Source organism: Cibotium barometz, chromosome 7 (assembly GCF_041138505.1).
Source record: "Cibotium barometz isolate CiBa-2024 chromosome 7, ASM4113850v1, whole genome shotgun sequence".
NCBI lineage: Eukaryota > Viridiplantae > Streptophyta > Polypodiopsida > Cyatheales > Cibotiaceae > Cibotium > Cibotium barometz.
In genome coordinates, this window is record NC_141052.1 from 16,693,679 (window position 1) to 16,715,772 (window position 22,094).

The 22,094-nt window shown below is 44.7% G+C and overlaps 1 protein-coding gene across 12 annotated transcripts in view; it reads left to right on the forward strand.

The window, feature by feature from the left end:
* Window positions 1–3,206: 3,206 nt before the first annotated feature.
* Window positions 3,207–22,094, forward strand: part of LOC147636751 (selenium-binding protein 2-like) — a 47,672-nt gene continuing 28,784 nt past the window's right edge. The window contains exons 1-4 of one of the 12 annotated variants that reach the window (XM_086800266.1): window positions 3,207–3,342; window positions 3,584–3,723; window positions 4,304–4,512; window positions 4,646–4,873. In XM_086800266.1, the coding sequence (XP_086656392.1) occupies window positions 3,631–3,723; window positions 4,304–4,512; window positions 4,646–4,873 (530 nt within the window). In that variant the 5' untranslated portion in view covers window positions 3,207–3,342; window positions 3,584–3,630. The other 11 variants (XM_086800259.1, XM_086800267.1, XM_086800260.1 and 8 more) reach the window with 11 other exon arrangements.

Consider the following 22,094-nt stretch of genomic DNA (forward strand, 5'->3'; position numbering starts at 1 on the left):
ATAACATAAGACGCATTAATGAATATCACAACAAAAGATTTAGCTTATGTAGATCAAACTTAACTATAAAGTTATGCGAGTCGTCTTTTCCACATTCTAATGGACATTAAGTGGACCTTTTCACCTAGATAAAGTTTCTAGCCATTTGTATTTTTTTCTTATCTTAATTTATTATTTCCTCTTATTGCTTACTATTATGAAGTTTTATATGTGTAAAAAGTCTTCATGCCCACTTTAAAACACATATTTTTTATTTGATTTTCTTTGAGGTACTTTGTTTTTTTAAATTATAAATGTTCAAATGTAAGACATGTTAGCTTAAAAACCTGACCTATATGTTGTAAAACTTATATTGAGAAATAAGTTGCAAAGGTCAATCAATGGGCTAATTGCAATATTATGGCTCAATTAAAATGAGTACAAAAGAAGAAGGGAGATGAATCAGTAGACTCAAGAGTGTGGAACCAAGCAAAATATTGAGGTTCACATCTTAAAGTATTCTTGGGTTTCAATTTTCATGTTACCACAGTTATGGCATGAGAAAAGGTAGGCAATGATATATATATATTTTTAAACTTTACATCAACCATATTGTTATAAGGTAAGAACATTGGTGGGAGGACCCATTAGATTATTATAGATTTGTATTAGTAGGTAGGTATTATCTTCCATAAATTAACACACATAGTGAGGTAAGAACATTGGTTTCATACAAGCGAGTTTTCATTCATAGGACAAGTCATTCTTATCCTTAATACATCTAGTAGGACAAGAATGACTTGAACATTGACAGCTCACTTTACATCTAGTGATCGTATAAGTTAAATATGATGGCTTCATGTAAGCAAGTCCTCCTAGAATGAATCGAGTAGAGGGGCCAATTATATGATAAGAACATTGGTTTCATACAAGCGACTTGTCATTCATAGTACAAGTCATCTTATCCTCAATACATCTAGTAGGACAAGAATGACTTCAACATTGGCAACTCACCTTACGTCTAGTGATCATGTAAGTTAAATTTAATGGCTTCATGTAAGCAAGCCCTCCTAGAATGAATTGGGTAGAGGGGCCAATTATATGATGCCCACCAAAACCATGGCCTTCATACCTCCATTTTTAATGCTAGAGCATATATACAATTTTGAAGTTTATTCTCAACAATATGGAAGTTTGACATTTAGTCTTAACAACATGGGATTTTTTTTTAAATGTTGATTGATTAATCAAAATTAAAAGTGTACTTGCGATAGTCCTCACCTACAACATAGATGAGCCACTGATGTCCCTATCATGTTTTTAGCCTTCATTTTTTTAAATGTTGATTGATTAATCAAAATTAAAAGTGTACTTGCGATAGTCCTCACCTACAACATAGATGAGCCATTGATGTCCCTATCATGTTTTTAGCCTTCATTTTTATGTGATTTTTAAAAGTCTTCTCGCATTTCTTAATTTGAGTGTGAGATGAAATTAAAAAAGTTATCGCTTTCCTTGGTTGCCAAAGGCCAAAATTGTAGAAGTTAATGCCCTTTTACCGTAAGCTTCTTACATTCTAGGAGGATTAACATAACATGTGTTATCAGACTTGACTTGAGTAATATAATTACACGATTCTAGGAGGACTAACATGACATGTGTTATCAGACTTGACTTTAGTCACAAATATAATCGCCCAAACTACACGATTTAGTTGCTATAAAGGGTGACCATGATCTAAAGGCATGGGTCTCGAGTGTCAAACCCCTTCAAGTCATGATCGTGGAGTATAAAGGGTGACCATGATCTAAAGGCATGGGTCTCGAGTTTCAAACCCCTTCAAGTCATGATCTAAAGGCATGGGTCTCGAGTTTCAAACCCCTTCAAGTCATGATCTAAAGGCATGGGTCTCGAGTTTCAAACCCCTTCAAGTCATGATCGCGGAGTATTGCATACATTGAAAAAACTACCAGTTCATCCAACTAATGTGTAAGATCACAACTCACTCCTAAAAAAGAATTGTCATCTCCTTAGACTTTGCTTTTTGAAGGCACTTATCTTACAATTTCAAAATGCGGTCTCAAATTTTTGAATGGTCACATGCAAGGGTTTGAATGGAGTGCCCATGACGATTTAGAATTGATTAAAAATATGTGGGCTTGATCCAAAGTGCATTATAGAAGTTTAGTTCAAGCAATTTCGAAGGTAAAGAAAGGTTGGACTTAAACTTTTGCAAGAGTGAACCCCATCTCTTGAGCATTTCAAAATTTTGAATTGTATACGTGTATTAAGAAAGTAAAGGTGAATTCTAGATTTTGATTGCATTGAACTTTAGACAAGTTCTAAGAGCATTTGGATAAGCTTGCCCTTGTTTGCCATGGGAGGTCATGATCTACTAGATTTTTGAGCCAAATACAAAACAAGAGTGGCCATCTTAGGCATTAGACATAATCTAGAGGGTGAACATAAGGTGTGATAAACACACAACATAACCACTACATACATTACAATCTAAAAAGAATTCTATGCCACATCCATTCTTTATTGATCAAAAAATGTAAAGCAAAAAGTTCAGACATGGCTATGAATAAATATGTTGAGTACACAACACAATACCATGGGTAAAAAGTTTTAAAACTCATTTGAAAGCATACCCAACTCTATATTCACAAATCTTTACTAAGGAAGCATGGGCAGGGTGGTCAATGTGACTATGTGGGCATCGCCAACATGGAGAGGGCCCAATCCTCTCTCTAATGAGGCTCTTTATAGATATGCTATTTATCAAGTGAGGACATTGAACTATAGACGAGAAGGCATGGATAGCTTCTTATACAACATTCTGGTGCAAAAAACTTGGCAATGGGAAGTAAGCTCCTGCAATTGTGGGTTGAGGATAGGCATGCTTCTGAGCCCCACCCCATGGGTTTGGGGGAGGAGGAATGGGTAGGCATCTGGGAGGAAGAAAGGCACTCCCTAGTGATGTGTTGCTTGGGCCCCCATAATAGAAGCTTGCAAGTACAAAAAGAAAGGCAAATACTCCTAAGGTGTAACAAAATAGTTGGCTAATTTATGCACTAATCCATCATATGCTTTCTAATTATTGAGTATTAGGATTTTCCACTTTCCAAATTACCAATGGGTCTAAGCTATGCCATGATGTGCCATGCCACCTCACATGCATATGAGATGATGTTGGCAAGGTAAGGTGCATCCCCTCTGGTTAAGGGTATGGAAGACAAAAATATTTTTAGACCTAAGCTAGGCCCACAAATAAAAAATTGAAGTTTTAGGACCTTTATCTACCTAACCTAGGCCTTATCTATAGTTGCTTCACATTGGGAGTTCCTAATCTTCTACAAGGTTTAATGGCCACTTAAATCATCAGCGTACTGAACATTGTGCAATTTTTACTGTCTAATCTGTGTATTGGCTATTGGGAAGTTTGATCATCAGCGTACTGATTATTGTGCAATTTTTACTGTAATCTGTGTGTTAACCCATGATGTACTGTTCTAACCCATCATCAGCGTACTGATTATTGTACAATTTTTACTGTCTAATCTGTGTGTTAACCGATCATCAGTGTATGATCATTGTGCAGTTTGATTGAACGCACGAGAATGGCAACAATCAGCCCATCATGCTGCCATGAGGGTGGAGGAGGGCCTGGTTATGGAACGCCGCTTGATGCCATGGATGGCCCTCGCGAGGAGATTTTGTATGTCACTGCTGTCTACACCGGTATGAGCTATTTGTTATGTCATTGTAATAAACCCTTAATCAATTGATCTCTGCGAATTTACCGTAGTCTTAGTTGCTCAGTGTAAGCTATTGCTTGTTAATTTAGTCTTAATTTGTCTTAATTGTCGGCATAAGTTGCCTGTTTTCCTTAATTTTATATATGGTACGTTATTTAGCAAAAAAGGTTTAACCGTTCTATGATGAGACTAATCTTCTTTAGTTTACCATTAGGCTAACCTAATGTTTCTTAGTTTGATAATAAGTTAATCAGTATTTCTTGGTTCAGAATAAGGTACAGAAGAGACATGCAGTGGCAATTTCTATAGTATGTAAGCAACTAATAAGCTACCCAATTGTTAATAAAAAAAGTTCTCTCCATAAGGGGCTTGGTTATGTGTGTGTGTGTGTGAGAGAGAGAGAGAGAGAGAGAGAGAGAGAGAGAGGGAGAATTTTCTCTTTTTCTGTACATATAATTACATCTTATTATAATAATAGAGTATCTTATTATAATAATAAACATAAAATTCACACAATACATACATGCATATGTATGCAATTTGGCATAGTCATGTTGAAGCAGTTCTTATGTGAAGGTACTAGGAAAGGGAAGCCTGATTACTTGGCAACTGTGGATGTGGACTCCAAGTCATCGACTTACTCTAAGGTTGTGCACAGATTGCCTGTAAAGTATCTGGGTGATGAATTGCACCATACAGGTTGGAATGCATGCAGCTCCTGCCATGGGGACGTGTCTGCTGAGCGACGATTCCTCATCCTCCCTTCGCTGGTGTAAGCATTCATGGCATTTACACAACCAGCTACCCTTGTGTGTGTGCCGCATCTGTCCTTGCACGTGCATATGTGCTGCAAGTTTTTTTTAAGTTGGATCTTTTTTAAACTATTGTTGTGTGGAATTGTGCAGGTCAAGCAGAGTTTATGTGGTTGATACTGCTAAAAATCCGAGAAAGCCGGTCTTACATAAAGTGGTAGAACCTGAGGAAATAGCAGCAAAAACTGGCATGGCATTTCCTCATACATCTCATTGCTTAGATAATGGGACAATTATGATATCCTGCCTTGGTGATAAGGATGGCAATGCTGAAGGTGCTGGATTTCTCCTCCTCGATTCAAACTTTCAAGTACTAGGAAGGTTAGTAAACTTCACACACACACACACACACACACACACACACACAAAGAGAGAGAGAGAGAGAGAGAGAGAGAGAGAGAGAGAGAGAGAGAGAGAGAGCTCTATTAACGTCTTCAAAACACCAAAGGGCCTATGAGACCAAAAGTGTTACAATGTGTACACGAAGTGGCAAAATCATGGAAAAAAAGACATGATTTAAAAAAATTGAGCTAGAGCTAAAAGAAGAAACAACAGCCCTGTAAGTGCCACGAGTACACTGCTACAATGTGAGAGGATCCAAGTGGGTCCTTGACATCCATGATTGTATAGAGGCTCTCCACATCGGCTGCCTGTGGAGGGGCACTCTTTTATCTCTAGGATTTCTCAGATCTGAAGCTGTAGGGTGGAGAATCTCTCGGATGCCGGGGGGTTGGGCGAGAGAGAGAGAGAGATTGCTATCGTCTTTTGATGCCGAATATATTTATGAGATGTACATGCCCATACAGAAACAATAAGAATGCCAGAAAATATAGTGCTATTCCTGGTGATGTAGCACCTTCACAATAGAGGTCATCATAGAAATAGACTTTGCGTTCTGTGAATGAAAAGTTTGAGTGTTGCCACACCCCTTCAGGATGTGGTGTACTACTACTGGGCATTCCAAGAGTGTTTACTGCTCAATCTCTCACAGTTCGATGGATAATACCCTCAGGCATAGTCATAGGAAATGGCCGTTTCAGACCCTACAAACGCGTTTCTCCGTTTCAAGACCCCATCCGTTTCCATGGCCGTTTCTTGTTTCCCAAGTGATATTGTCACAGGAAACAGCCGTTTCCACCCCTAGAAACTCGTTTCCCCATTTCCATTCCTCGAATGTTTCCGTTCCTGTTTCTTGTTTTTGGTGACTATGCAGGCCTCAGGTCATGACTTGAAACCACCGTGCCATTGTCCTGTCACGCAACACAAATGATGAGAACCTAGTTAAATGGCAGCAACTGTGTGATTTTGTTTTTTGTCTGAAAAGGATGGCTCAAGACTCCACATTAACAAACTTCTTCAAAAGACGGGGAGCGCTGGAGAGTAGTTGTGCCCAAGTGCACAGTTCACTGTCTGATCAATCATCCTCACGGTTTTCATGTATTAAGATGTGCCCAGATATAAGTGATTATATTGTCTCCCTAATCGCCATTATCCACTAACACAGTTAGCCGGTGGCAGGTTTGAATTGTGCCACATAGATTAGGGAAAAACCCACTGTAAACTTGGCCAATTTGGAGCTAGGCATGGAAACTCACAAAGATGAATATAACTGAAGGAACTGAGCTCCCCGTACTGTTGACTGCTGCACACCTGTGCACCGGCACATTCTGCCTGCCATCCACTTTGCCCTTTTCTTCTCTGCGCACCCCTGCTTCTGCCCGCCATTCACCTCGCCCCCCTCATCTGCACACATCTCCTCCTTTCCTGCCATTCACTTCGCCCTCCTCCCCTGCTGCGCACATTCTGGCCACCATTCACTTCACCCTCCTCTCTGTGCACCCCTCCTCCTGCCTGCCATTCCTCTCCTCTCTGAGCACTTCCCTCCTGCCAGCCATTCACTCTGCCCTGCTCCTCTTTGTTTGCCCGCCCCCTTCTCTACCTTTCACCCATTTCTCTCCTCTCTCCTCTGCATAGATAAGCCTTTCCTCCTGCCTCTCCTGCTTCTTTGCCTGCATCAGCATATGGAAAATGCTCACTCTGTTCAAGTCGGCTGCCCATCTCTTGATTGGCATTATGGCTTCTACCCAAGCCAATCCTTCTCTGCTCCCACAGGCCAGAGAACTATCAATTTTTCACAAGACCAGCTCCTCATCCTCCTAAGTGACATTGATAATTCTCGTTGGGAGAATCGATTGCTCTTACCTCACCCGTTCACAAGTTAGACATTGGCTTTTGGCAGCCCTCTTGTTGGAATTGGTTGTGCACTTCTTGATGCACGTTTACTTGGACAAGGGTTCTTCCAAGTTGACAACTCTGCGGAAGCCATGTCTCAGGCACTTGCTGGCAGCCCAACCCCTTGGCCTATGGAAGTTATTCTTCTTCGAGTATCGGTTGGACTTGGATCCAAGGCAGAGAATCAGCACCCTTTTTTTTTCCCGACTGGCCTTAGGCCCAAGATCCTCCCATAGTTACCGTTTTTTCACCGCCCGTAGGCACTAGATAATGCCACCGAGGGAGCACCTAGTGGGGGTTTGAAACCCATGACCTCCCAGTCCCAAGACAAAACACTTCACCACTTGAGCTACCACCTCACTAGCAGAGAATCAGCGCCTTACTCTGATTTCTCTCAGATTTCCCACTCTTCATGGGTTTTTGGGAAGCTATTGGCTTCCATAGGAGCTGCATTTGGTTAGGCATTGGAAGTACTTGTCCTTCCAGGATTACCTTTGTCTGTTTTTGTAGCGGTTACTGCCGCTTATGTTGGAGTACCCCAATTTTTTGCTCTTGTTCATGACCCATACATCACTGTTGGTTACATCTTGTTACAGAGATTGGATGGTTCACATTTTTGACAGAGGATCAGTGCCGTATTTGCCACCAGCAGGGTCATCTTGCTAGAGATCGTCCTAGGTCTAGAGGTCACACTAGGAGGCGGCATGGACGTGCTCATCATATTTCTCCCTCTGCAGCCGCTATTGCACCTCAATATACTACACAGTGATGGGTGATGGACAGGGATGGCAGGCGTCCCCGGACCCCCATCCCTCACTTATGCGAGACATGTTCCCGTCTTGAAGGGGGTTCCTTCTACATCACCATGAGATCTGGTCGTGCTTTTCAATCCTTGTCTTCATGAGGATTGTCTCATGGAACATATAGGGACTTGATGGTGTTTTTCCGTGTCGTCGGAAACAACTTATTTCACTCTGCAAAACGGAAGGTCCCATGGACATTTTACTCTTGCGGGAGCATAAACTCGATGCAAACCAATGTGGTAGATGTGGCAAATTATTATCTAGCCACACCTTTTGGTCCGGAGCTGCAGGGACCAAAGGTGGTATATGTATTTCAGTGTCAACCTCTATCTCGCCTTGCATAATTGTCCTTGGTGTCATTTTGCTTGCTAGAGCGCAGTGGATCATCATTATTCAGGATGGGAGACACATTGTTATTCTGAACATGTGTGCACCTAATCATAGAGGGGAGAGAGAGGATTTCCTTTTGGAAGGTCCTCATGCTGATCATTGGATCATTGGGGGTGACTTTAATATGGTTGAGCAACCAAGATATAAAAGAGGAGCACAAGCAATAGTCGTAGCAACTTTGCTTTCTTCCCATGAGACACTTTTACCTTCTTCTAACAAATTGGACAATGTTGCACGTACTTGAACATGTGCCGCCTCTACTTGGGCATTATAACTAACTTCTCCAACATGGAGTTCATGCTTCTATGACATCCACTGATGGCAGTCATGGGCATCATGGAGTAGAGATCTCTGAAACTTCTTCAAGAGACAGAGCTGACTTTTGTAGAAAAGTCAACCATCATGTATGAAGAAGTGGCACGGTTCTGTGGCGTCCAATGCTTGTTCACACTCTCTACGAATTCCTTGGAATCCATGTACTAGTGCTTCATCTCGTCTAGTTTTATACCAACAAGTTCCATGTGTGAGTTGGATTTGAAAAACGGTTCCTTTTCTGTTACTTGCACCGGCCATTGGATTGGCCTTGCTTGGGAGACACTCAATCATGCATACTATTGGTTGGAAGATCAGCAGTGTTGGTGGGCACTCCACTGCGCACTTAGCACAAAGCAAGACGGTCAGTGCAAACCTCAAATTCTCACCCATTAAAAAAATGTTTCCAGCATTGGTTGCCACCCTTAGGCACTTGCCTTTGCCCACCATTATGTCATTTTAGTGTTTCTGCATAGATTCAAATATTAGGGTTTCAATACGGCTTCTACAGTACCCATACAAGATCATATTAGGGTTTCCACCTCTGTCCGTACAGCCTGTGGCATCCATACAGGTATTGTGCCTACATGCACTGTTGTGTGTACACTTGCTGCACCTATACTTGTTGCACTCGTCTATACCCAATCGTACTTGTAGTCATACCTTCACCTGGCTATACTTGCACATACATGTGTTTACCCACATGTACTTGTAGTACTTGCTTGTAAGCTTTTCTTTTTTGTAGCACACAGATTAGGGTTTCGACACAGATCGGGGTTTTTCATAAAATTGGAGAGAATCTGCAAAATTGAAGCTTCTGTACACTTGGAAAATTAAGGATTTTGCATAAATCAGCCTTATACATCAAAATTGGGCCTTTTGCATCTTAAAAAAGTTGGGGTTTTTCTTCTGCAAACATCCATACAAGAAATTCAAGGTAAAATTCAATATTTTGCCTAGCTTTTCAATCAATTTCTTGCAAGTATTCAATCTCGAGTGCATATTCAGCTCCTGTAGAGAGCTTGGGCATCATTACTTACGAAGGACTTTAGCAGAGCAGTGTGCATTTTGTGTATGTGATATTTGGCATAAGCAATCGCTCAAACAAGGACAAGATGTATTGGCACAAGGACGCTCGCAGAGAAGAGAACCCTTGAAAGAGCTTGGACTGAAAATCTGTCCCAAAACAGATATTTCAGCCTTCAACTGGCTTCCAAACGCTGCCATCATCGCATACATGTGCCTAGGCAACTTTGTAGTAACCTTAGAAAAATTCTCTTGTTCACATCCTTTGTAAAATAAGTCCGGGCTCACCGAACACTCTCCAAATCATAAGGGTGAACCAAATGGTGCCAGAGCACCTCTACCACCACACAGGCCCACATGCTTGAATACATGCCTTTGACTACCAAGAGATTTTTGATCATGAAGCTCCACAGGGCGTAAATCCTCATGTAACTATCTTGCGTCAGGAAGAGCATGGAAGTGTTGCAAGGTCCTTTATGGATGGATTTGGCTACCTTCATGGAGGCCTATGTGGGCTAAAAGTTACTCTTGTGGAAAACAATGTTTGAACACTTGTACCTGTCTGAGTAAAGCTCGAAAATCCCGGTGCTTTTACACCCGCATCCTTTGTTGTACAAATTCTCCCATGGAATAAAGAATTCTTGAGAGGGGGGGGGGTGGTCAGCCATTCCGGTCCTAGTGTGGTGTCCTTTGCATATGATTTTATTTTTCAGTATGTGTGATTATGTTTAATGGTTGTGGCCAATGTCTAAACGTTTAAGTTCAGATTGATGGTCATTCAAAAGTGTGTGGTCCTCCAGGCTTGGCCCGGTTTAGTTACAGTGGTATTAGAGCATAAGAGACAGAGTCATTACTATTTTGCAAAGGCATGTTATGGATGGAGTCTCTCTCTGGTGATGACCATCAATTGCTCTTAAGCCCAGCCAGCCATCTTTAAAGTTTATGCTATAAGAGACAGAGTCATTACTATTTTGCAAAGGCATGTTATGGATGGAGTCTCTCTCTGGTGATGACATGCATATCGATGAATATTGGATTTTTTTGAACTTTGTCTTTTTTGATATCTATCTTGATGAATATTGATGACTTAGATTGAACCCTGCGTGGTGCATAGGCGAAATTGAAACATGAAGCATGGTTGGTAGCGTGGAAAACACAGAGGGTGGTCCCTCGAGCGTGTGTGCATGGGATTGAGTGCTCATGAAGCCTTAGATAGACCGGGCGATGCCTGGTGCCTACAGAAGCTCTTGCTAGGAGTATTCTTTGACTTGAAGAGCAGTGCTCTCATGGGTGTGGCGGGATGCTATAGATAGGAGTGGTACTCTCGATTGGACGAGCGAGGCTCGTATGACTGGTACCTGTCTAGCTCTTGTACAGGGTGTATGAACATGCGAAGAGATTTATGATAGTCTGCAAATGTATATGGATCATATGGGTGGTGCCCATATGGAGTCCAAGGACATAGTTGAATGGTATGTCCGTGCGTATGGATCATATGGGCGGTGCTCATATTTAGTTTAATGGCATGGCAAAAGAGTTGAAAGACTCATGAACAAGGTGGTACCTTGATGAACAACAATTGGAATGCCTGGTGGTCATCACATTTAATGGATTTATGGATATGCTTGTGCTTGACAAGAATTTCGATTTGGATGGATCTGACATCATGAGATATGCTACTCAAAACTAACAGTGTTTGCCATTGCTAGAGTTGGTCTAGTGGTAGAGTTCATCGATGATTAGGGCACAGTGCATGATTGTTGTGATGGTGATATCATTGTGGCTTCGTCTTTTTTTTTTTTCTGGGAATTAATTAAAGAAAAATAGCCACAAAGGGCTAAGTACAACCATGACGGGCTAAATACAGCCTCACCTCATATAAGGGCGGGAGACAAATGATCAAAGGGGAAGAGATGCTTCTCCTCCGGCTGGCCACTCTATGAGGATAACGCTATCTCATACAGGGGGAGGGGGGGGGGGGAACAACCATATAGGTGGTCTGTAATACCAAATGGGGTCACCGCCTCTATCTGTGAGGAAAGGGCCAGGCCTCCAAAGTCTCAAGAAGGCTCCCCGCCACTTTCGCATGTGGTTAGAACCTCCTTGCAACTTCCCCCACTGACTGCGGAGGGTGTGAATGATATCGAGCCATATGCTCCTAATGGTCTTTGCCGGTGGATTATGGGTACCCTCGATGGCCTCGCTACATCTAGCACGCCAAATGTGCCAGGCTTGCTACTACAAATCTCCCATCACTGGCATGAGCCTGGTCGCCAAAAAATAGAAGAAAAATATATAAAATACCCAAAAATAGGTACAACCCCAAAACACGGAGATGCATAAATTCTAACACAGAGGGGAAGGCGCAATCCTTGAAGTCCGGTCTCCTGGGCAGAAAGAAAACTAATAGAAAGAGGTACGGTGCGAAAGGACAGCCCTGTCGAACCGAGTGGGAAAGGGGTAATCTGTCGCCTCGAGCTCCCTGAATGAGAACCTGGCTGTGAGATGCCGAATAAAGTCTTGAGACTCCACGAATCCACTCCATGGGGAATCCCATCTGGCTCATAGTGCCCTCCAGAAAGCTCCAATCCGCCCTATCATAAGCTTTCTCAAAGTCTAGGAGTAGCACAATGAGGTCCTGCTGCCGCATCCTGGCTGAAACTGTCGCCTCCCAAAAGGTAAAGATGTTGTCCAAAATGCTCCAATCCTGAACAAAACCAGTCTGAGTGTCATGGATCAAGTCTGGGAGAGAAGGCTGAAGTTGCCTGCTGATGGCCTTGGCCAAAATCTTATAGGCCGTCCCTAGAAGGGTGATGGGTCTCCACTGCCGGGTCTCCAATCTATCACCACCCTCCTTGGGAGTCAAATGTATCAAGCCCTTTGTGAGCCTCTCTGGCATGGCACCTGTGAGCATAATCTCATTGAAGGCAGCGCGAAGGCCACCTTCCATGAGGTCCCAATGGCAAAGAAAGAAAGAAATAGGAAGCCCATCCGTGCCCAGGCATTTGCCCCTGGGTAATGCCTTCACCGCCTCCGCTAGCTCCTCTGAAGTGAAAGGGGTCAATAAGAAAGACCGAAGGGAGGGGGGAACCACCTCTATCGTGTGCCTCCAGACTCTCGCGTGCATCCATCATCTAGGGGGATAATGGCGCACCAGTGAGAAGAGATTGGAAGAAATCCGTGGCCATGGCTCTCACATGCGAGGGATCAAAAACAATAGCTCCATCCTGGCCACGCAGCATGCCAATACAATCTCTCCTCCTGTGTGGGCCAGCTATCTCAAAGAAGTCTCCAGTAACTCTGTCACCGGCTTGAGTCCAGAATGAAGCCTTGGCATGGTATCTATACTCCACCCTCCTCTCCTCAATGGACCAAATCTCTCGTGGGCGGAGCGATCTGAATCTCAATCCACGGGATGTCTGGGGAACTCTCCTAAAGACGTTGTAAAGAGGCTAGGCCCCTCCTCAGACTCCTCTCCTGCTCCTGAAATCCCTCCAATCTACTATGGGCTGCCTCCTCTAAGAAAATACTGATCTCCCCAAGGCCATCATCCGAATTGCACGCTGTAGAGCTTGAGGAAAAGTCCAGTACCGCCCATATTTGCTCGATCTTGCTGCAGATCTCGGGGTCCTGAATGAGGCTGTTTGGAATCTTGGAGCTGGCATGCTTGTCATGCCTCCATGGGTCCTCTAGGGACAGAATAACTGGGGCATGATCTGAAAATGTAGTGCCTTCCAGAAAACCAACCATGCCTCCACGGCTGCAAGCCCACTCGTCGACATAAAACCTGTCTAGCCGAGAGAGGTTTTGGGGCCAGTGCTCTACCTATCCGATCGAGAGAAGCTAAGACTCCCAGGGCTACGCCGAAACTCTGGAAGATGCCAACGGTCCTGTCCCCTAAGAATCAGTATCATATCCTCCCATGCAGAGAACTCCGCTCCTGATACTGGCCGTGCCACCTCCAAGTTTGTCCTCTACTGCCTCTATCATGTTGAGGTCATCGCCCATGCACCAAAAATCAGCTTGGGGTAGGGCATGTCGGACAGTGCTCCAAAAGATGGCTCTACCTGCAGCAGGATTCAGGGCATAAATGTTGAGGAAGCCAATGCTGTCCTCCCCAATCAGAATGGTAACCCATTGAGCACGTCCTGGAACTAGGACTCCCGATCCTGTCATAGACGGCAGAAGCTGCTCATTGACAGAGAGACGCACTCCTCCCTGCATCCCTGAAGGGCCGAAGGATGGAGACCAAAAAGTATGACTCCTGCTTGGTAGAATCTTCCCGGAGCGGTGGGTATGCCCCTCAGTAAGGTGGTGCTCCTGGAGGAAAAGAATGTCAATAGGTCCCCCACCATAGCTTGCTGCAACTCTCCTCTAAGGGCGCCTCGTCCTTGAAAGCACTGAGGCCCCCCCTAATCCCTGAATGTTCCATGAAACAATCCTCATATCAATCTCTGTGTGAGGCGGAACTATTGGAACTGCCCTCCACTCCAAGAGTCTTGGGCGCGGGCTTAGATGGGGAATAGTCACAATCTGTCCTGGTGCGAAGTCGTGCCAAGTGGGCGTGGATCCTGCCCTCTATGTACTGCCACTCTGCCCGATTACGAGAGTATGCATACTCCATGCTCCATCGATCACAATGGAGATATCTGTAAGGAGGAGGAAGAGGTACTGCGTTAGAGGTATGCATGAACACAAAAAGCAGCACCTCTAGGCTGGAGGTCACCATCTCCCCTCCTTGGTCTCTGTGGGCTGATCCACCAAGCTCCATCTTGGCCAGAGGCCATGGATGAGTAAGAACGTTGGTGATGCGGAGATCCTGTAGATGATGCGATAGCTCAACTACCCGATCCTGAATGGTAGCAGCCACCGACTCTGGATCCCACTTTGTCCCGGGGGCTGCACTCAAGGGGAAAGAGAAGATCATCGCGCCATTCTCTTGCGTTGAGGGTCTGGAGTGGTGGAAGACCACACATACCCAAATAGGGGCTACAGTCTCCTCAAACTTGTTTGCCCCTTCCGTCAAAAGACACTGGAAGAAACTATAATCCACAGGCTGCCTCAAGATCTTGGGAGGCCCGCCTGGAGACTCAGGTGGGAGAGCCCTCACTGGTGAGGCTGCAATGGTCATCTCCACCGGCTCTGAGAAACGATGAAGGAGGCGACGAATGGAACTCGCCGACTGTCTCCTCTCCGGATTAGGAGTTGCAGGGGGCTGATGAGAATGCTTTGGAGAAGCGCGGGATTGGGGGGGGGGGGGGGGGGGGGGGGCACGGAGGAAGAGGAAGGGGCAAATGGAGCGACTACGGGTAGAGTCAGAGGCGAGGGTGGGGGAGGGGGGGGAGGAGGCGAGGGGGAGTGGGAAGGCGGAGAGGCTGGAGAGGGACGCTGCTGAGAGGTATCCATTGGAGAGGAAGTGAAACCGATCTCGTCAAGTGGGAAGACTCTGTTGGACACCCACACGCGTAATAGCACAACTTTAAAACCACAATTTGAAATGGACAACTTAATTCAACTTGAAATTGAATGAAATGAAATGGAAAGATGGACACCAGCACTGGGGCCGGAACGGGCCGACCCCCCCCTCAATATATGATATATTTATTGGGAGTATTTAACAAATACAATGCTCCATGGGTTCCAAGAACCAGATGATGTCCATGTACATATGAATACAGTACCAAACAAATAGGCTCGAAGTCGAAATTCGATGTAGATGCTCGAAGCAGAACGACCACTAGCGTGGTCCAGTCTCTACGGTCTTGTGCTTTCACTGGACTCCGCGGAGAGCGCCTCACTGGTGTTCCGAGACCACGCACAAAGAGGCGCTCTCGTACTAACGCCTCCCGATCTTAGCACCTTTGGACCGAGGTTCTCCAATAGAGCTTGGACTACCCAGCACCGAACGGGTGTTGCCGTGGAGAGAGTCCCTTATCAGATTTAACACATAGTACTTTATTCAAATCTGAAAATTCACTTACTAGTGGTTGGCAGATAGAGGACCAATACCCGTGGTATTTGTGTAGAAGGTGTAGCCACCCAGGAGATGTGAAGTCCTCTTGTAGCCGCCAGTGGAGAAGACGTGCAACCTCTTTCAAAGAAGGAAATAGAGAGGCAGCCTTAGGAGAGGTAACACCTTGCTGAAGAAGCAGCCACCTTGTTGAGATGGCACAGTCGCCTCGTAGAGAACTTAGTGCAGCCACCAAGATAAGTACAACCGCAAAGACCACAGCCACCTGCTGTGAAAGGAGGAGCACCCACTTGCAAGGGAGGAGTTGCCTGGCTGCAGCGTGGAGGAACCGGCCGATTTGAATGGGCAGCCGCCTGTAGATGGTGGGCAGCCCTGCTGAAGAACAGGCGCAGCCTGTGAAGTATGCAACCGCCTATAGATGGTGGGCAGCCGCCTGTAGATGGGGGGCAGCCCTGCTGTAAAACAGGCGCAGCCTGTGAACTGTAGAAGGTGGGCAGCCGCCTGTGAACTGTAGAAGGTGGGCAGCCGCCTGTAGATGGTGGGCAGCCTGCAGGTAAAACAGGCGCAGCCACCAGTATGAGAGGCAGTCGCCTATTGGAGAAGGGAGCGCAGCCTGTCAGCAGCCGGGTACAGCAGTACAGAAGGAGCCGTTTGCTCGTGCACATGCGCAGCCTGAAGGAGCGAAGAGATGAACGCTCGATTCTCCACGAAGGGTGAAAAACGATTGTTGCTGATGGTCCACAATGGAGGTGGTTGCTTTAATTTGTAAGGTTGAAGTGGAGTAATATCAGAGTGATTTGGCTGGCCCCCCCACGATTGCATGTGGGTGGCTAGTTCTATGGGGTGTGGGTAGGTGACCATGCACCCACCCCCACACACACACTTAAGTGGGGCTCCCCACCTTGTCCCCTAAGTGGGTGCCCACTTTTAAGTGAGTGTGAACCAATGACCTTATAAAACAAAGGTTAAAAATATGAAATATTAAAATAACATGTGCAATATACTTACCACCTGTTCACATGCACCAAAACTCATCAGAAGACAGAGCAGACTTCACGACTCACTGGCAGGCGTCCCCGCTCAGTAAGTAACACGTCAAGCAGGCAAACACAAAAATACAAGTCATGCGAAAACAGTTTCAAACATGCAAAACATGAGTGCATGTGCAAATAGTATCATGGACATATCTCCCGTTCATGGAACAAGTACAAAATATCTGTCAGCACAAAAATGGCACGACGTAAAACATAAGAACCTGGTCTTCCTATGGAGTGACAGTCCCATAGGTAAGACACAGTTCCAGGCACGAATACAAATGTATTGAGGGGGGGGGGGGGGGGGGGGGGGGCCTTTCCGGCCCCAGTGTTGGTGTCAAGTGTTATTGGTTAATTTCCGTTTTAACGTTGCTAATAATGTTCATTGTTGATAATAGTTAAGTGATCTAAAAATGTGTATTTTGTCTTCCGATGTATAGGCCTCCTATAGGGAGCGGTTACATTGGTATCAGAGCCTAGTTGTCTCTCTTTCTCAAGAGGAGACACGGTGTTTTGAGATTGGAAGCATACACAGACACTTGACTCAATGGACAGCCAAGGCAATTCTTTGGAGGTGCCAGATTCTAGGGTCAATCAAGTGCTTCACGTGATTCTAATGCATTGCTTGGAAGGCACAAACCTTTTGAGAGAGGTTATGACAGTGTATTCATGGGACAGCCATCCCGTGGAAAAGAGCCTATGCATGAGGATGAGCCCAATGCCTTGAGGGCTGAATTGGAGCACATCAAGAAGCTTTTGCAAGCAAAGGAGCAAGAGCTGAAATTTCTGCATGAAGATCCCCATGTACAAACTGTCACACTGAAGCAGGGAAAGCTGATGCTATGGTGGATATGACCTTTCCTATCTCATCCGCAAGGGTGATCTCAAGGAAGGAGAGGATGGAGAGCTAGTATTCAAGAATCCACCTCGTTAGAAGCAGGGAGACTCAGCATCTCAATGGTTGAGGTCTTTTATACACAAGGAAGAGGTACCAGTCACTTCTCGCCATGCATCTACTCCTCATGGGATCGGAGGCAACAAGTATGTGCATGTTGGAGCTAGTGGACGACATGATGGCCTTGTGGATTCAAAGAAGGTATATCATGGAGAGAGTGGTCGGCATGCAAGCCGAAAGACTTTCCCCATTGAGTTGTCTCGTGGCATCATTTGGGGAGGTCACATGCATCGGGGCCACAGATTCATAATGCACATGTCACCGTGCCTCTTGAAACATCTTTGATTGCCCATGAAGCCCGTGCAGAGAGGGCTGCCCCGATGGATAAGGGAAAGAGAAAAAGAGAAGAACATGTACCACATCCCAAGAAGCTCAAGGAGTTGAAGGCAGGGGACAAGTCCGTGAAATTTGATGCCTTTCATGGAGAGTATGATGCCTCTAAGGTGCTAGCTTTTGTGGCACAGTTTGACATTGCTATAAGTAATGAGGACTTCACTGAGAAGTCCAAAATTCGTCATGCAAGCATGTTCTTAAAGGGGACAGCTGCCCATTGGTGGATCATTGAAAAGACCACCAAAGATCCCATTTGCACTTGGAAAGAGTTCAAGGACAGATTTTATGCCCAATTTTTATCTCCTAATGCGGAGCAAACTCTCACCCAAAAGTGGGATAGACTTGAGTAAAAAGACAATGAAAGTGTGCAGCAGTATGCCAACAAGTTTTGGAAAGTGTTGCTTGAGGTGCTTAAAATTAAGCAAGATCAGGGAGGTTCCAAGGACAAAGAGAGGGCTGTCCCAAACCTGCAAAAAGGTGGACAGCCACCTAAAAAGAGCTTTCAGGAAGCCCTAAAGGGAGGTAAAGTTGAAAGAACCCCATCCAAAGACATTGCACCAAAGAAGAATAAGTTTGGCTTGACCCCCGAGCAAAGAGAGTAATATGCCAAAGAGGGAAAATGCTTTTCTTGTGGTAGTAAAGAGCACATGTTTAAGCAATGTCCTACCCCCAAGCAAAAGCATGAATACAAGCCACCAAAGGCAAATGTGCATGCCATATCCGATGTGTAGGGTACCACCGAGCATGATGGCAGAGAGAGTGGTATGCAAAAGAGAGAGTGGTATGCAAAGCTTGGGGACAAATCAAGGATCAGTCCGCTCTATTCATGTTTGATGATTGTGCAACAGATAATTTCATCTCTACACAGATGGCAGTCACCTTGGGCATAGAGATTGGGGACATGGGGCCCCAAATTGAAGCAGAGGCAGGTTTTGTTGGCAAAGAGGTGCAAGTCACACCTCTTATTGGAAAGTTGCGCATTCATATACAGGGTTATTTGGATCATGAGCATTTCTTGATTGCCCCACTCAATGGATGTGATGTATTACTTGGCAAGCCTTGGCATCATCGGCTTGAGCCTCATAAAGAATATAAAAGCAACAGGATCACATTTATGCATAGAGGCCGCATGCATGTTATTGATGCGGGCAAGGAAGGGGATTCCATCCCTGTTGTATCTCACATCCAAATTAATAAGGCAATGAAAAAGAGTCTTTCTGCGTACTTGGTTTTTGTTCGTGACAAAATTGAACAAAGTAATGTGAGTGGATGTATTGACTCAAGATAGACTGAATTTTCTTAATGCATATAAGGATTGTTTTGCCGATGCATTGCTAGGAGAACTACCACCTGAGAGGCCTGAGGATCATTGCATAGATCTTGTGCTAGGTGGTTCCCCACCTAACAAACCCGCATATCGTGTGAGTGCTGCACAACAAGAGGAGATTATGAAGCAGGTTAATGAGCTCTTAGAAAAGGGTTTGGTTCAGCCAAGCTCCTCACCCTTTTGTTCTCCCGTACTTCTTGTGCAAAAGAAGGATGGATCTTTCCACATGTGCGTGGATTATCGAGCTCTAAACAAGCTCACCATCAAGAACAGGTTCCCAATACCATGCATATTTGACATCTTGGATAAGCTTGATGGTTCGGCTTGTTTGCCGTATAGATTTGAAGAGTGGTTACCACCAGATTCGTGTGGTACCCCAGGATGTCCATAAGACTGCATTCAGGACAGCTTTTGGATTGTATGAATTCTTGGTAATGCCTTTTGGCCTTACCAATGTCCCGGCAACATTTAACCATATGATGGACAGGATATTTCGACCCCATCGTAAGTTCACAGGTGTATTCTTTGATGATATCTTGGTTTTCTCCAAGAATGAGGAGGAGCATAAGACTCATTTGGCTACAATGTTTAAAGAGTTGTGAAAATATTAACTCTTCATAAATGCTAAGAAAAGTGAGTTCTTCCTCTCAAAGATACACTATTTGGGCCACATCGTATCCAAAGAGGGTGTAAGAATGGATCTTGCTAAAATTGAAACCATTCGAAATTGGCCAGAGTTGCAAAATGTACATCAAGTGCGTAGCTTTCTTGGGTTATGTTCATACGATAGGCGATTCATCAGGCATTTTGCCAAGATTGCCTCGCCATTGCATGATCTTACAAAGAAGAAAGCCACCTTCAAATGGACTTCGAATGAGCAAGATGCCTTCTTGCAACTCAAAAATACTATCATTTGTCGGTCCGTGTTGATTGTTCCCGACTTGCAAAAGCCATTCACGGTGGAATGTGATGCATGTGGGAATTGTATAGGGACTGTCCTAAATCAAGAGGGTCATGCAGTTGCTTATGAAAGCCGTCAATTGCATGATGCCGAGATCCATATGGACATTTATGAAAAAGAGCTCTTGGTTGTAATTCATGCCTTGAAAATATGGAAGCATTATCTTCTTGGGGCTGAATTTGTAGTCAAGACAAATCATCAAAGCTTGAGGTACTTTTTATCTCAAACTAAGCTCTCGGAGAAGCAAATGAGTGAATGGGAGAATTAGGGTTTCATGTGAGAGACACACATAGAAGAAGGGAGAGAGAGAGAGAGACATATGTGGGGATAAGTCAACTCATGGAATGAGAGTGTGTGACTCCCCTAGCACACATGTATATTTGCACTAGTACACATAGTGCACTTAGTACATTAAAAGTACTAAGTGTACTATGTACTATAACTTATGGGCTTGTACACACTATAAGGGTAGGCATAATGCCTTTACCCCAACAACCTTTCACTTAAAGGCAAAGTGCCCTTAAATGAAGGAAAAGAAAAAATCAGCATGTACATGATAATATACAAGGCCATATTAGGCTGAAACTAGCCTCATCCAATGCCCATCAAGTGTCTGCAATGAGCAAATCGCTCTGGAGGCAAACTCTTTGTCAACAAATCAGCCGGGTTGTCATCCGTATGAATCTTAACAAGCTGAATTTGCTTGTTCTCTATCACCTCTCTGATGAAGTGATACTTCACATCCACATGCTTCGTCTTTGCATGAAAGACAGGGTTCTTTGCCAACTGGATGGCACTCTGACTGTCACAATGCAACAATGGAATATCCCCTGTATAACCCAAAGCAACCACTAACCGAGATAGCTATAATGCCTCCTTGCAAGCCTCTGTGGCTGCAATATACTCGGCCTCTGTAAGTAGATAAGGCAGTGCACTTCTACATCCTGGATATCCATGACACAGCACCTCCTGTGAATGTAAACACATAACCGGTAGTAGACTTCCGGTTATCTGGATGACCGGCATAATCCGAATCCGTGTAACCATGCACTAATGCATCCTGTTTGCCAAAGCATATGCACATATCCTGTGTGCCCTTCAGGTATCTCATGATACCTTTCACTGCTTCCCAATGCTTCTTGCCAGGTTTGGCCATGTATCTAGAAACCACTCCCACTGCAAATGCAATGTCCGGCCTAGTAGCAACCATGGCATACATGAGACTGCCACAAGCTGAAGCATACGGAATCTTGGCCATATCAGCCCTGTCACTATCCGACTGTGGGCTGTCCATAGCACGGAGTTTCACATATGGAGGCAAAGGAGTACTAGTCTTCTTCCCCCCATCCATATTGAACCTCTGCAAAACTTTGCCAATGTATTCCTTCTGAGACAAATACAACACATACTGATTGCTGTCCCGAAGTATCCGCATACCCAAAATGTGATTTGCATCACCCAAATCCTTCATATCAAAGGTTTGATGCAGCCTCTTCTTCAAGGCATCCATCTCTTTACGAGATTTCCCGGCAATCAACATATCATCAACATACAAGATGAGGATCAATAGACTGCTATCCAAAGCTTTCTTGGTGTATAAGCAGTGATCTATGTCACTCCTCCTGAAATCCTCGGATTTCATGAAGGTATCAAATTTATGATACCATTCCCTTGGTGCCTGTTTGAGCCCATAGAGACTCTTTTTCAGCTTGCATACAAGCTTCTCCTTTCCATTCATTGCATAACCCTCGGGCTGTTGCATATATATCTCCTCATGGAGATCACCGTGAAGAAAAGCAGTCTTCACATCCATCTGAATCAAGTCCAGATCATCATGAGCAACCAAAGCTAATACAGCTCTAAGTGTGGTCATTTTGACCACTGGAGAGAAGATCTCATCAAAGTCCACACCATATTCCTGCTTGAAGCCCTTAGCCACTAACTTGGCTTTGTATCTTGGCTTGGCATCAGGTGCAACTTTGAGCCTGTAAACCCACTTGCATGGCAAAACCTTCTTGCCTGTAGGCAAATGCACCAACTTCCATGTTCCATTTTTGTGCAGAGAATCCATCTCTGACTACATGGCACGCTCCCAAAGAGCCTTGTCTGCCCTCTGTAAAGCCTCCTTATAACATGAGGGCTCCCCGCAATCAGTGAGCATCAAGTAGTCAACCCCTAGAACAAACCTGTCAGGGGCT